Source organism: Lynx rufus, unplaced genomic scaffold, assembly GCF_022079265.1.
Source record: "Lynx rufus isolate CCGP_SWC_20201006 ecotype Redwood Valley unplaced genomic scaffold, mLynRuf1.p SCAF_26, whole genome shotgun sequence".
NCBI lineage: Eukaryota > Metazoa > Chordata > Mammalia > Carnivora > Felidae > Lynx > Lynx rufus.
This window is the reverse complement of record NW_025814841.1, coordinates 11,998,884-12,011,474: the sequence shown is the minus strand read 5'-3', so window position 1 is coordinate 12,011,474 and position 12,591 is coordinate 11,998,884. Positions and strand designations below refer to the sequence as shown.

The window sequence follows — 12,591 nt, the reverse complement described above, 5'->3', positions numbered from 1 at the left end:
AATCACCTAGTCCAAGTTCCTTTAGCTATGTAAGGTAACATATTCACGGGTTCCAAGAATTAAAACATGGATGTTTTTGGAGGTCCATTTTTCTGCCTACCAGAGTATATGTTTGAATTTTTTTTAATATAACTCACAATAACAGACATAGTTGCCATATCTTTATAAATATTTATCAAAATAAGTTTCAGAGGCAATCAAGAAACCTATCTTATAAGATTCCAAAGTCAAAACAATGAATAGAGGCCATAAATTTATTTTTACATACTTTCAAACTTAAAGAAACATTACAAAAATAATACAAGGAAATCCCTGATAGCACTTACCCAGATTCACCATTTATTTACATTTTGCTCCATTTGTTTTCCCTTCTTCCCTCTCTTTATGTGTATATGTGTGTTTATATTTGAGATAGAGCTGGAGACACTGTGCTCCTTTACCTCTAAATATTTCAAGATGCGTTCTCAAAGAGCAAAGACATTCTCTTCCACAATCACAGTAAAATTACCAAAATCAAGATTTAACATTGCTATATTATTATCTAACCCACAGTCCACATTCAAATTCAGCCACTTATCCCAATAATGTCTTTTATAGTTTTTTCCCTGAGCCATGGCCAATATCAGATCATATATTATATTTAGCAAGCATGGTTCTATAGTCTCTAATCTAGAACAATTCCTCAACGTTTATTTGTCTTTTGAGACTTTGACACTTTTGAAGAGTACAGGCCATTTTGTAGAATGTCCCAATATGGATTGTCTGATGTTTCTTATGATTAGCTTCAGGTTATACAATTTGGACAGAAATACCACTGTTCATCATACCAAGAGGCACATACTACTGATTTGCCCCATCACTTAAGTATATATTTGATAAAGGTGTCATTAGCCAGGTCTCCCTGAAAAGTTAGTATTTTTCCCTTTTTTATTATTTATTTTTGAAAAAAAGAACAAGCAAGCAGGGGAGGGGCAAGGAGAAAGAGGGAGAGAGAATCCCAAGCAAGATCCAGTGCCCAGGACAGAGCCCAATGTGCAGTTTGAACCCACGAACCAAGACCCGAAATCAAGAGCCAAACGCTTAACCAAGTGAGACACCCAAGTGCCCAACCTTTGTAAGTCTTAAAAGCATGTTGTGGGACACCTGGGTGGCTCAGCGGTTAAGCGTTTGGCTCTTGGATGTCAGCTCAGGTCATGATCTCAAAGTTTCGTGAGTTTGAGCCCAGCATCGGGCTCCGTGCTCACAGCACAGAACCTGCTTGGGATTCTATCTCTCTCCCTCTCTCTCTCTCTGCTCTCCAGCCCACGTTGTCTTTGTCTCTCTCAAAAATAAACTTAAAAAAAAAAAAAAAGTCATCTAGGGGCACCTGGGTGGCTCAGTTCAAGTTTCTGACTTTAAAGTCAGTTAAGCATCTGACTTTGGCTCAGGTCATGATCTCACGGTTCATGGGTTCAAGCCCTGCATTGGGCTCTGTGCTGACAGCTCAGAGCCTGGAGCCTGGTTCAGATTGTATCTCCCTCTCTCTCTGCCCCTCCCCCACTTGCACTCTATCTCTCTCTCTCAAAAATAAATAAATATTTTTAAAAATCATCGTAAAAAGTATGTTGTGAGAAGATGCTTGAATCTATTCAAGTATCTTATTTCCTCAAACATTCATGCACTAGTTTGGGTATCCATTGAACTTTTTTTTATGGACAAGTAAACACAGCTGTCTAAGGCCAACAACTGCTATGGAAAGCAAGGCAGGTAAGGAGGAAAAAAAGTCGTTCTAGCCAATGTCCAAATATCTAGGAGGTATTTATGGTTCTCCATGCCTCAAACTTCCTTCTAGAGTTCATACTAACCAGTCTAGTCCCTTACACTGTTGTAGAAATTACACAAATTGGGGATGCTGGGTGGCTCAGTCAGTTAACCATCTGACTCTTGATTTCAGTTCAAGTCATGATCTCATGGTTCATGGGATCAAGCCCCACATCAGACAGCACAGAGCTGGCTTTGCATCCTCTCTCTCTTTCTCTGCCCATCTCCTGCCGGTGCTCTCTTTTTCTCTTGCTCTGTCTCTCTCAAAGTAAATACATAAACTTAAAAAAAAAAAAAAAAGAATCACACAGATTGATTCGGTTCCATGGATTAAGAACTAATGTGCAAACTCTTTGTTATAGAGCACACTAATATTAAGTGTATTAATTCCCTTTAAAATCCTGTCATATTGGGGTCCCTGGGTAGTTCAGTCAGTTAAGCATCTGACTTCAGCTCAGGTCATGATCTCATGGTTTGTGAGTTTGAGCCCCACATCAGGCTCTCTGCTGTTAGCACAGAGCCTGCTTCTGATCCTCTGTCCCTCTCTCTTTCTGCCCCTCCCCCGTGAATGCACACTCTCAAAAATAAATATTAAAAAAATTTTATAAAAAGTAAAATCCTGCCATATTGTAGGTGCTTAAATGTGTTCCCATGTAATAAACATGCAACTTAAAATTCTTCCTTTATCCCCACAAATCATTCTTAAGCATATATTGTTGTATGCTAACAAGCTCCTTTAATTGGAGTACTGAAGGCAGTTTTCTCTTCAGCCCTGGCTTAAGAAACGGCTAAACTGGGGCGCCTGGGTGGCGCAGTCGGTTAAGCATCCGACTTCAGCCAGGTCACGATCTCGCGGTCCGTGAGTTCGAGCCCCGCGTCGGGCTCTGGGCTGATGGCTCAGAGCCTGGAGCCTGTTTCCGATTCTGTGTCTCCCTCTCTCTCTGCCCCTCCCCCGTTCATGCTCTGTCTCTCTCTGTCCCAAAAATAAATAAAAAACGTTGAAAAAAAAAAATTAAAAAAAAAAAAAAAGAAACGGCTAAACTTTTGTTTTAATTGACGCTTAACTGAGATATAACATATTGGTTTCAAGTGTACAGTGGAATGCTTCAAGATTTGTATATATTTCAAATTGATCACCACAATAAACATAGTTAACATCCATCACCATACATAGTTACAAAAAATTTTTCTTGTGATGAGAATTTTTAAAGTCTACTTCTTAGGGGCGCCTGGGTGGCTCAGTTGGTTAAGCAGCCAACTTCGGCTCAAGTCATGATCTTGCAGTTCATGAATTCTAGCCCTGCATCAGGCTCCATGCTGACGGCTCAGAGCCTAGAGCCTCTTCAGATTCTGTGTCTCCCTCTCTCTCTGCCCCTCCCCCACTCACATTTGGTCTGTCTCTGTCTCTCAAAAATGAATAAACATTAAAAAATTTTTTAAAAAAATAAAGTCTACTTCTTAGCAACTTATGGCATCCATTATATTTTCTAACACTGTCACTTCTATTATGATTTAGCATTCCACTTTAAGGAAGAGCTTACTCTTCTCCCCATTTACTTATTTACTTATCTCAGTATATATTCAGACTCCTATATTATTCAATGAATTACCACCCACGAGCACATTTATTTTGACAATTTGTTCCAGATTTTGTATTTATCAGACCAAATAAAAACTCCTGAGGTTACCAAAACAGTACTTTTTAGTATGGAATAACTCAATCTAAGATAAATATTTTAAGAACAAAAGTTAGGAATGGAATAGACTAAGGTAAAGTTAATTGCCAAAGGTTCTCATGTTGCCTTGCTTAAAATAGCTGTATAATTTCAAAAATGCCTACTTAGAAAATGCCTAGTTTTAAAAAATAACTATTTAGTTTCCTGATATAATTCAAAGAGTAAATCGGTGGTTTTGGTCTCAAATTAGTCCTCAGAAACAACATTTAAAAAAAAAAAAAGGGGGGGTGCCTGGGTGGCTCAGCTGGTTAAGCATCTGACTTCAGCTCAGGTCATGATCTTGAAGTTTGTGGGTTCAGCCCCACATCGGGCTCTGTGCTGACAACTCAGAGCCTGGAGCTCGCTTTGGATTCTTAGTCTCCCTTTCTCTCTCTGCCCCTTCCCTGCATGAACTCTGTCTCTCTCTCTCTCTCTCTCTCTCAAAAATAAACAAACATTAAAAAAAATTTTTTTTAAACAAACAAACAAAAAGAAACTACATCAAAAATTAAACCTTAAGTCAAGGGTGTCAAAATGATTAATGGGTAAAGAAAAGTCTTTTTTTTTTTTTTTAATTTTTTTTTTTTCAACGTTTATTTATTTTTGGGACAGAGAGAGACAGAGCATGAACGGGGGAGGGGCAGAGAGAGAGGGAGACACAGAATCGGAAACAGGCTCCAGGCTCTGAGCCATCAGGCCAGAGCCTGACGCGGGGCTCGAACTCATGGACCGCGAGATCGTGACCTGGCTGAAGTCGGACGCTTAACCGACTGCGCCACCCAGGCGCCCCAAGAAAAGTCTTTTTAACATACTGGAACAACGAGGTATCCACATACAAAAGAATGAATTTGCACCCCTATCTCACACCATGCACAAAAAGGAACTCAAAATGGGTCACAGACCAAAATGTAAGAACTAAAACTACAAAACTCTTAGAAGAAAATATGAGACAAGAAAAAAAAAATTCTGTAACTATGTGCAGTGACAGATGATAACTAGACTTATCATGATCATTTCACAGTATATACAAATATCATTACGTTGTATACCTGGATATAATGCTGTATGTCAATCATACCTCAATAAAAAACAAATTAGTTTTTTTTTTAGGTTCTAATTTTAAGTCATCAATACACCCAACATGGGGCTCAAACTCACGACTTCAAGATCAAGAGTCACATGCTCTACCACCTGACCCAGCCAGGCACAACAAAAAAAAAGTTCTTTAAAAAACAAAATACAGGGGCAGCTGGGTGGCTCTGTAAGTTAAGCATCTGACTTCAACTCAGGTCATGATCTCACTGTTCATGAGTTCAAGCCCTGCGATGGGCTCTATGATGACTGCTCAGAGCCTGAAGCCTACTTTGGATTCTGTCTCTCTCTCTCTCTCTCTCAAAAATAAACATTAAAAAAATAAAAATTAAAAAACAAAAATACAGGAGTAACTATTCATGACCTTCTTAGATATACTACCAAATCACAAGGACTAACATCAAAAAAATTAGATAAATCTAACTTAGTCAAAATTAAAAACTTCTGTGCTACAAATGATACTATCTAAAAAGTGAAGAATAACCAACAAAATGAGAAAACGTTTGCAAATAATGTATCTGATAAGAAGCTGTACCTAGAATATATTTTTTTTAAAAACACTCTAGTGGCACCTGGCTGGCTCTGTCAGTGGAGTGTGAGGCTCATGATCTTGGGTTGTAAGTTCAAGCCCCGCATTAGGTGTAGAGATTACTTAAAAAAATTAAAAATCTTAAAGAAAAAAAACTCTTACAACTCTATAATAAAAAGCAAATAATCCAGTTTTACAAGGGTCAAAGGATCTGAACAGACAGTTCTCCAAATAAAATACACAAATGGCCAATAAGCACATATAAAGATGCTCAACAACATTTAGCCACCAGTGACACACAAATCAAAACCACAAATGACATACTACTTCACCCACTAGTATGGCTACAATCAAAAAGATCTTAAGTGTTGACAGGGATGTGGAGAAACTGAAATCCTCCTACACTGATGGTACAAATGAAACTACTGCAGCTACCTTGAAAAAGAGTCTGGCAGTTTATTAATGAAAGATTAAACAGAGTTATCATATGATCCAGCAATTCCAAACCTAGGAATATAACTAAGAAAAATGAAAACATACGTCTACACAAAAACTTACACACAAATGTTCATAAGCATTATTAATAACTCATAATTTAAGGAGCACCTGGATGGCTCAGTTGGTTAAGCGTCTGACTTTGGCTCACATCAGGATCCTGTGGCTCGTGGCTTCAAGCCCCTCATTGGGCTCTGTGCTGACAGCTCAGAGCCTAGAGCCTGCTTTGGATTCTGTGTCTCCCTCTCTCTCTGACCCTCCCCCACTCACCCTGTCTCTCTCTCTCTCTCAACAATAAACATTAAAAAACTTACAATAACTCATAATTTGAAAAGTGGAAACGATCCAAATGCCTGTCAACTGATGAACAGATAAATAAAATGTGGTGTATTAATATTAATATTATACAGTATGGTAGGCAGAATAATGCTTCCCAAAGACATTTATACTAATCCCCAGAATCTGTGAATATGTTACAAGGCAAAAGAACTTTGCAGATGTAAACTGTGCTCAAAGTAATCTCTCCTGGAATGGAGACTGTCCTGGATTATCCAGGTGGTGCAATCTAATCAAATGATTCCAGTTTGAGAGAACCAGAGACATAACAACATGGCAACAGAAATTATCATTGCTGGCTTTGAAAATTAAAGAAGGGGGCCAGGAGCAAAAAATAAATTCAGGTGGCCTATCAAACCTAGAAAAAGCAAAGGAAATAGATTATTGCCTAAAACTTCCAGAAATTAATGCAGCCCTGCCAACACCTTGATCTTAGCCCAGTGAGACCTGTTTTGGACTTCTGACCTACAGAACTTTAATAGATTTGTGTTCCTTTAAGCCACTAAACTTGTAATTTTTTATAGCAGGAATAGAAAACTAATAAATTTGGCAATAAAAAAAATTAATTATTGATACGTACTAAAACATGGATAAGGAAACCATTACACTAACTGGAAAAAGCCAGTCACAAAATGCAATGAGTATGATGAACGTATGATTCCATTTATATGAAATTTCCCTAATAGGCAAATCTACAGAGACGGAAAAATGATTAGTGGTTGCAAAGCACTGAAAGAGTTTGGGAAAAATGGAGAATGACTGTTAATATATATAAGTTTTCTTTCTGGAGTGACGAAAATGTTCTTTTTCTTTTTTTTTCTTTTTTTTTTCTTTTTTTTAGAGAGAAAGAGATTGCACCCGCACAGGAGAGGGAGAAAAAGAAAGAATCCCAAGCAAGCTGCATACTTAGCATGGAACCTGACATGGAGCTTGATCCCATGACCCTGGGATCATGGCCTGAGCCAAAATCAAGAGTCAGATGCAACTGAGTCACCCAGGCACCCAGTGATGAAAACGTTCTAAAATTGATTTCTGTGATCACTGTACAACTCTGTGAATACAGTAAAGACAAATGACAGGGCATCTGGGTGGCTCAAGCAGTTGGTTAAGCAGCCAACTTCAACTCAGGTCAGGATCTCAAGGTTCATGAGTTCAAGCCCCGCATCAGGCCTGCTTTGGATTCTGTGTCTTCTTCTCTGTCCCTCCCCCTCTCATGCTCTGTCTCTCTCTCTCTCAAAAATACAAAAACAAAAAACAAAAAAAAAAAACAAAAAAAAATCCACGAATTGTAGTAGTGGGACTGTGTGGCATGTGAATTGTATCTAATTAAAGCTGCTTTTAAAGAAAGAAAGAAAGAAAGAAAGAAAGAAAGAAAGAAAGAAAGAAAGAAAGAAACCTTATTAAAAAAACAGAAACCTATGTTTTCTTCTGACATTGTGTCCAGAAAGAAATGTAGGCTAAAACAAACACATGCAGACCAAAAAACAAGTTAAAAACTAGCAGACTTTTTGGAGCACCTGGGTGGCTCAGTCAGTTAAGCATCTGACTCTTGGTTTAGGCTCAGGTCATGATCTCATTGAGCCCCACATCGGGCCCTGCACTGAACCTGCTTGAGATTCTCTCTGCTTCTCTTTCTGCCCCTCCCACCTCAAAATAAACTTTAAAAAATATTAGACCTTTTTAACCACAAAAAGACACAAAATAAATTAGAACAACCTATTAAAAACCAGGCAAAGGGGGTGCCTGGGTGGCTCAATCAGTTAAGCAGCCAACTTAAGCTCAGGTCATGATCTCACAGTGAGTTCAAGCCCCGTATCAGGCTCACTGCTGTCAGTGTAGAGCTAACTTTGGATCCTCTGTCCCCATCTCTCTCTGCCCCTCCCCATTTGTTCTTGTGGGCTCTAATAAATTAAAACTTAAAAAAAAAAAAAAAAAACCAGGCAAAGAACTTGAATAGGTATTTCTCCAAATCAGATCTACAAAGAGCCAATTAACATATGAAAAGATGCTCAGCACCACTTTTCATAAGAGAAATGCAAATCAAGACCACAATGAAATACCACTCCTACTACCATCACCTACTATGGTTATAATCAAATAAATAAATAAATAAATAAATAAATAAATAAAATAACAAGTGTTGCTGAGGAAGTGGAGAAAAGGAAACCCTCACACAGTGCTGATGAAAACGTAAAACAGTGCAGCAGTTGTGGAAAACAGTTTGGTAATTTCTCAAAAAATTAAACACAGAATTACCTCATTACCCAGCAATTCCACTCCTAGAAAAATGAACACAGGGATTCAAGTAGAAACTTGTATGCCAATGTTCATAGCAGCATTATTCACAACAGCCAAAAAGTGAAAACAACATAAGTATCCATCAATAAATGAATGGATAAATAAAATGTGGTATATACATACAACTAAATATTGTTCAACCTTATAAAGTTATGAAGTTTTGACACATGCTACAACACGGATGAACCTTGAAAACATTATGCTAACTGAAATAAGACAGAAATAAAGGGTAAATATCGTATTATTCCACTTCTATAAGGTAACTAGAAGTCAAATTTATGAAGAGAGAAAGTACAATAAATAGTGCTTACAAGGGGGTAGGTGAAGGAGGGAATAAGGAATTACTGTTTAATGGTTACAGAGTTTCTGTTTGGGGTAATGAAAAAGTTTTCAAGTGAAAACAGTGATGATGGCTGCAAAACAGGGCGAGTATAATTAATGCCATTTATCTGGCACACTTAAAAATGGTAACATAGGGGGTGCCTGGGTGGTTCAGTCTATTAAGCAGCCGACTTTGGCTAGGGTCATGATCTCATGGTTCCTGAGTTTGAGCCCCTCCCCCCCCCATTGGGCTCTGCACTGACAGTTTGGAGCCTGCTTGGGATTCTCTCTCTCTGCGCCTCCCCCACTTGTGCTCTCTCAAAATAAACTTTTAAAAACAATGGTAAAACGGGAAGGGGGGGGCCTGGGTGGTTTGGTCAGTTGAGCACCAACTCTTGATTTCAGCTCAACTCAAAATTCCAGGGTTGTGGGATCAAGCCCTGCCTCCTGCTCCTCGCCGAGGATGGAGCCCGCTTGAGATACTCGTTTTCTTTCTCCCTCTCTCTCCCCCCCACTCCGCCCCTCTCCCTGCCTCGCACTCTAAAAATAAATCTTTTAAAAAACAAAAAAGGTAAAATAGCAAATTTTATGTTATATATACTTTATCGCAATAAAAAAAAAAGGAGAGGCGCCTGGGCAGCTCAGTCAGTTAAGCGTCTGACTCTTGATTTCGGCTCAGTCACGATCTAGAGGTTCTCAGGGTTGAGCCCTACATTGGACTCCAGGGTGTTGGTGTGGAACCTGCTTGGCATTCTCTCTCTCCCTCCTCTGTCTGCCCCTCCCCCATGCTCACTTGCGTGCTTGCGCTCTCTCCCTCTCAAAATAAATAAATAAACCTTAAAAAAATAAAAGGAAAAGAAAAAAGGAAACATACAAAATAGTGACTGTAATCATTACATACATTGTCTCCTCAAATCACCTTACCTAAGGTTTTCACTTATATGGTAATTTTAAAAAGAACACTGGTTACAATAATTTATTTTTACAATTCCTTCACAGAGGTTATTTTTTACTGTTAACAGTTTACTCTACAGATCCAACTGCATATCATTCCTTTAAAAAAATTATTTTAACCATTATTTTAAGGTTTTGGGAAGACTTTGTCAGAGACACTAAAAACTCCTTCAGGCGATAAGTGTCGTTAACTCCTTAAACGACATGTTTAAAAAAAAAAAAAACATGCTTCTCTATATTATGCTTCTTTTATTTATTTATTTATTTAATTTTTACCTGAAGTAATTTTACATCTGGACTCATCTTTGTAATCTCTTCATCTGGACTTGGATTACTCCTTCCTGGTGGTATAAATTTTACTTTTTTGAAGGAATTCCCCTGCAACTGACTCGGTGCTGCAGATCGTCTCATATTCAGCAGTACCAACCTAAAAAAACACCCAAAACAGAAATCACCTACGAATCTGACAGATTTAACCCCAAACATAAAAACAGTTCATCCCTACAACCCTATCTTTAAAAATATAAGAGAATAAACCTGTAAAAAGCCTTAGGAAACAAGTTTAACAGCTAGTAACATTTTATTTTCATCACAAAGAGGTACTGAAAAGAATATAAGATTTAAATTGAACGGTGTAAACTTGAGCATGTGGATTTTGATAATACTATGGATTAGATAATGATGATGTAGTCTTTGAAGAATGCAACCATTAAACCTCTAGGATACAACAACGTTAATAAAACAGCCAAGAACCAGCAACAGACCCGCTGTTTCTGCTTTTGGCCTTCCAACTACCATCGGCAGCAGCTACACTTCGTGACTTAAGTCGTTCCTCTCCTTTGTGGCCCCGCTAAACGTGCCTACAGACATCGTCTATTAATCAATCGGTTTATACCGTGCAACATAATGCAGACTAGCCCTGGGGGAAAGAAACCCAAGACCCACAGAAGCAAAGCAGGTGGACCGCTGGGGGACCACTGCCCAGAGTCGACTCTCTCTGGGACACTACCCACCCCACCCCCCATCACAAACGCACCCCTACCGCCGGCCTTGGCACCAGCCACCCCGGAGCCAAGAGCGAGGGCGTCCCTTACACTTCAGACCGCTCTCCCCCACCGCCCGCAGGAGACGGCCGCGGCCGCTCCACCGCCTTCCTTCCCTCCTCCCCGGAGGCCTGCTCCAGCGCCTCTCCTGTTTTGTCCCACACAAGCGCACACACCACCGCAGTCTCACAAGCCTTCCCCTCCAAGGACGCACCGGCGACGACCCAAGAGAAGCCGCACATCCAGGGAAGAAAAACTCGGGTAAACAGAAAACACCTCGCCACCCCAGGAGCTTAAGGCTCCCGCCTCAGCGCAGCCTATCGCGAACGAGCTAGCCGCGCGTGCGTACCACCTTCCTGCAGCTGCGCCTTGTTCAGCCCGACTCTGATTGGACGACCTTAACTGCGCATGTCTCTATGCGTTTCCCTTTATTTGTAGTTTGGTTCAATTCAAAAATATTTGGTTGGAAAAATATTTATTTGTTTATTTGTTACTTATGTCCTATAATCAGACATGCTGTAGGTGCTGAGGCTACAGACCTCATTTTCAACAGACGACCCATCTTAAAACTGAGACCACCTACATGGATATGTTCATACAGTTAGATGGTCTGCTTGGAAAAATAATACGCAAATATGCTGATTTTACCATAAAGCTCCTAAATTATGCAGCATTTTAGGAATAAAGTGACTTCAGCAACGTGGTTAAAATAATATAGGCCCTTAAAGTACCTAACCCAAATAGGTAAACTAACCTTTTAAAAGTGGTCTGACACCTTTTAATATAGTGACAAGCCATGCATAGGTCATAGGCCTTTTAATGTAGAAGTATCTCCAAACCATGTCACTGTCTGTAGTATCTACAAAAATACTCCAGTTTGAACAAAAAACTTAGAAATGTGTGAATAGAATAATTTTTATCATTTAGCCTGATTTTGGAAAACACTTAACTCTAAAATATAGGTAAAGAATTAGAGAATATTAAAGTTTACCTAACTGTAGTAGACTAGTATTCTTTTTTGAAATTTTGTTATTTTATTTTGAGAGGGGTGCCTGGGTAGCTCAGTTGATTAACCTGACATCAGCTCAGGTCATGATCTCCTGGTTTATGAGTTCAAGCTCCACTTTGGGCTCTGTGCTAACAGCTCAGAGCCTGGAGCCTGCTTCAGATTCTGTGTCTTCTTCTCTCTCTGCCCCTCCCCCTGCTCACACACTCTCTCTCTTTCTCTCTCTCTCTCGCTCTCTCTCTCTCTCTCTCTCTCAAAAATAAACATTGAAAAAAAATTTTTAATAAAAGTTTATTTTGAGAGAGTGTGTGGGGAGGGGCAGAGAGAGAGAGTGAGAGTGAAAGAGAGAGAGAGAGAATCCCAAGCAGGCCTCTCTCTCTCTCAGCACAAGCCCAATGTGGGGCTCAAACTCACAAACAATGAAATCATGACCTGAGCCAAAGTCAGACACTTAAACGACAGAGCCACTCATGCACCCTGTATTTTATTTTATTTTTAAGTGAACTATAAGCCCAATGTAGGACTTGAATTCAGACCCTGAGATCAAGAGTCACATGCTCTACCAACTGAGCTAACCAAGTGCCCCTGTATCATTTTTTATATACTAAATTGTTACAATTCTTTGGACTTTATTTTAGCAAAATTTGTGTTTTAAATTTTTTTTTAACGTTTATTTATTTTTGAGACAGAGAGAGACAGAGCATGAACAGGGGAGGGGCAGAGAGAGAGGGAGATACAGAATCTGAAACAGGCTCCAGGCTCTGGGCTGTCAGCACAGAGCTCGACACGGGGCTCAAACTCACGGACCGTGAGATCATGACCTGAGCCAAAGTCGGACGCTTAACCGATCAAGCCACCCAGGCGCCCCACAAAATTCGTGTTTTAAATAAAGATGTTATGAATTGCATAACAGCAAAAGTTAGGATTAATTTTCTACAATAAAGATAAGGACAAACAGCAAAATTATAACTGATGAGCATAAACCAAAAGAAATATAGTCCT

The 12,591-nt window shown here is 39.4% G+C and overlaps 1 protein-coding gene across 1 annotated transcript in view; it reads right to left on the bottom strand.

The window, feature by feature from the left end:
- RAD54B (RAD54 homolog B) overlaps positions 1-10,855 on the bottom strand; it is a 97,055-nt gene extending 86,200 nt beyond the window's left edge. The window contains exons 1-2 of the mRNA XM_047089019.1: positions 10,798-10,855; positions 9,817-9,967 (exon numbers count right to left, since the gene is read on the bottom strand). Coding sequence (XP_046944975.1) covers positions 9,817-9,951 — 135 coding nt within the window. The 5' untranslated portion in view covers positions 9,952-9,967; positions 10,798-10,855. The remainder of the gene's footprint in view (positions 1-9,816; positions 9,968-10,797) is intronic.
- Positions 10,856-12,591: the final 1,736 nt, after the last annotated feature.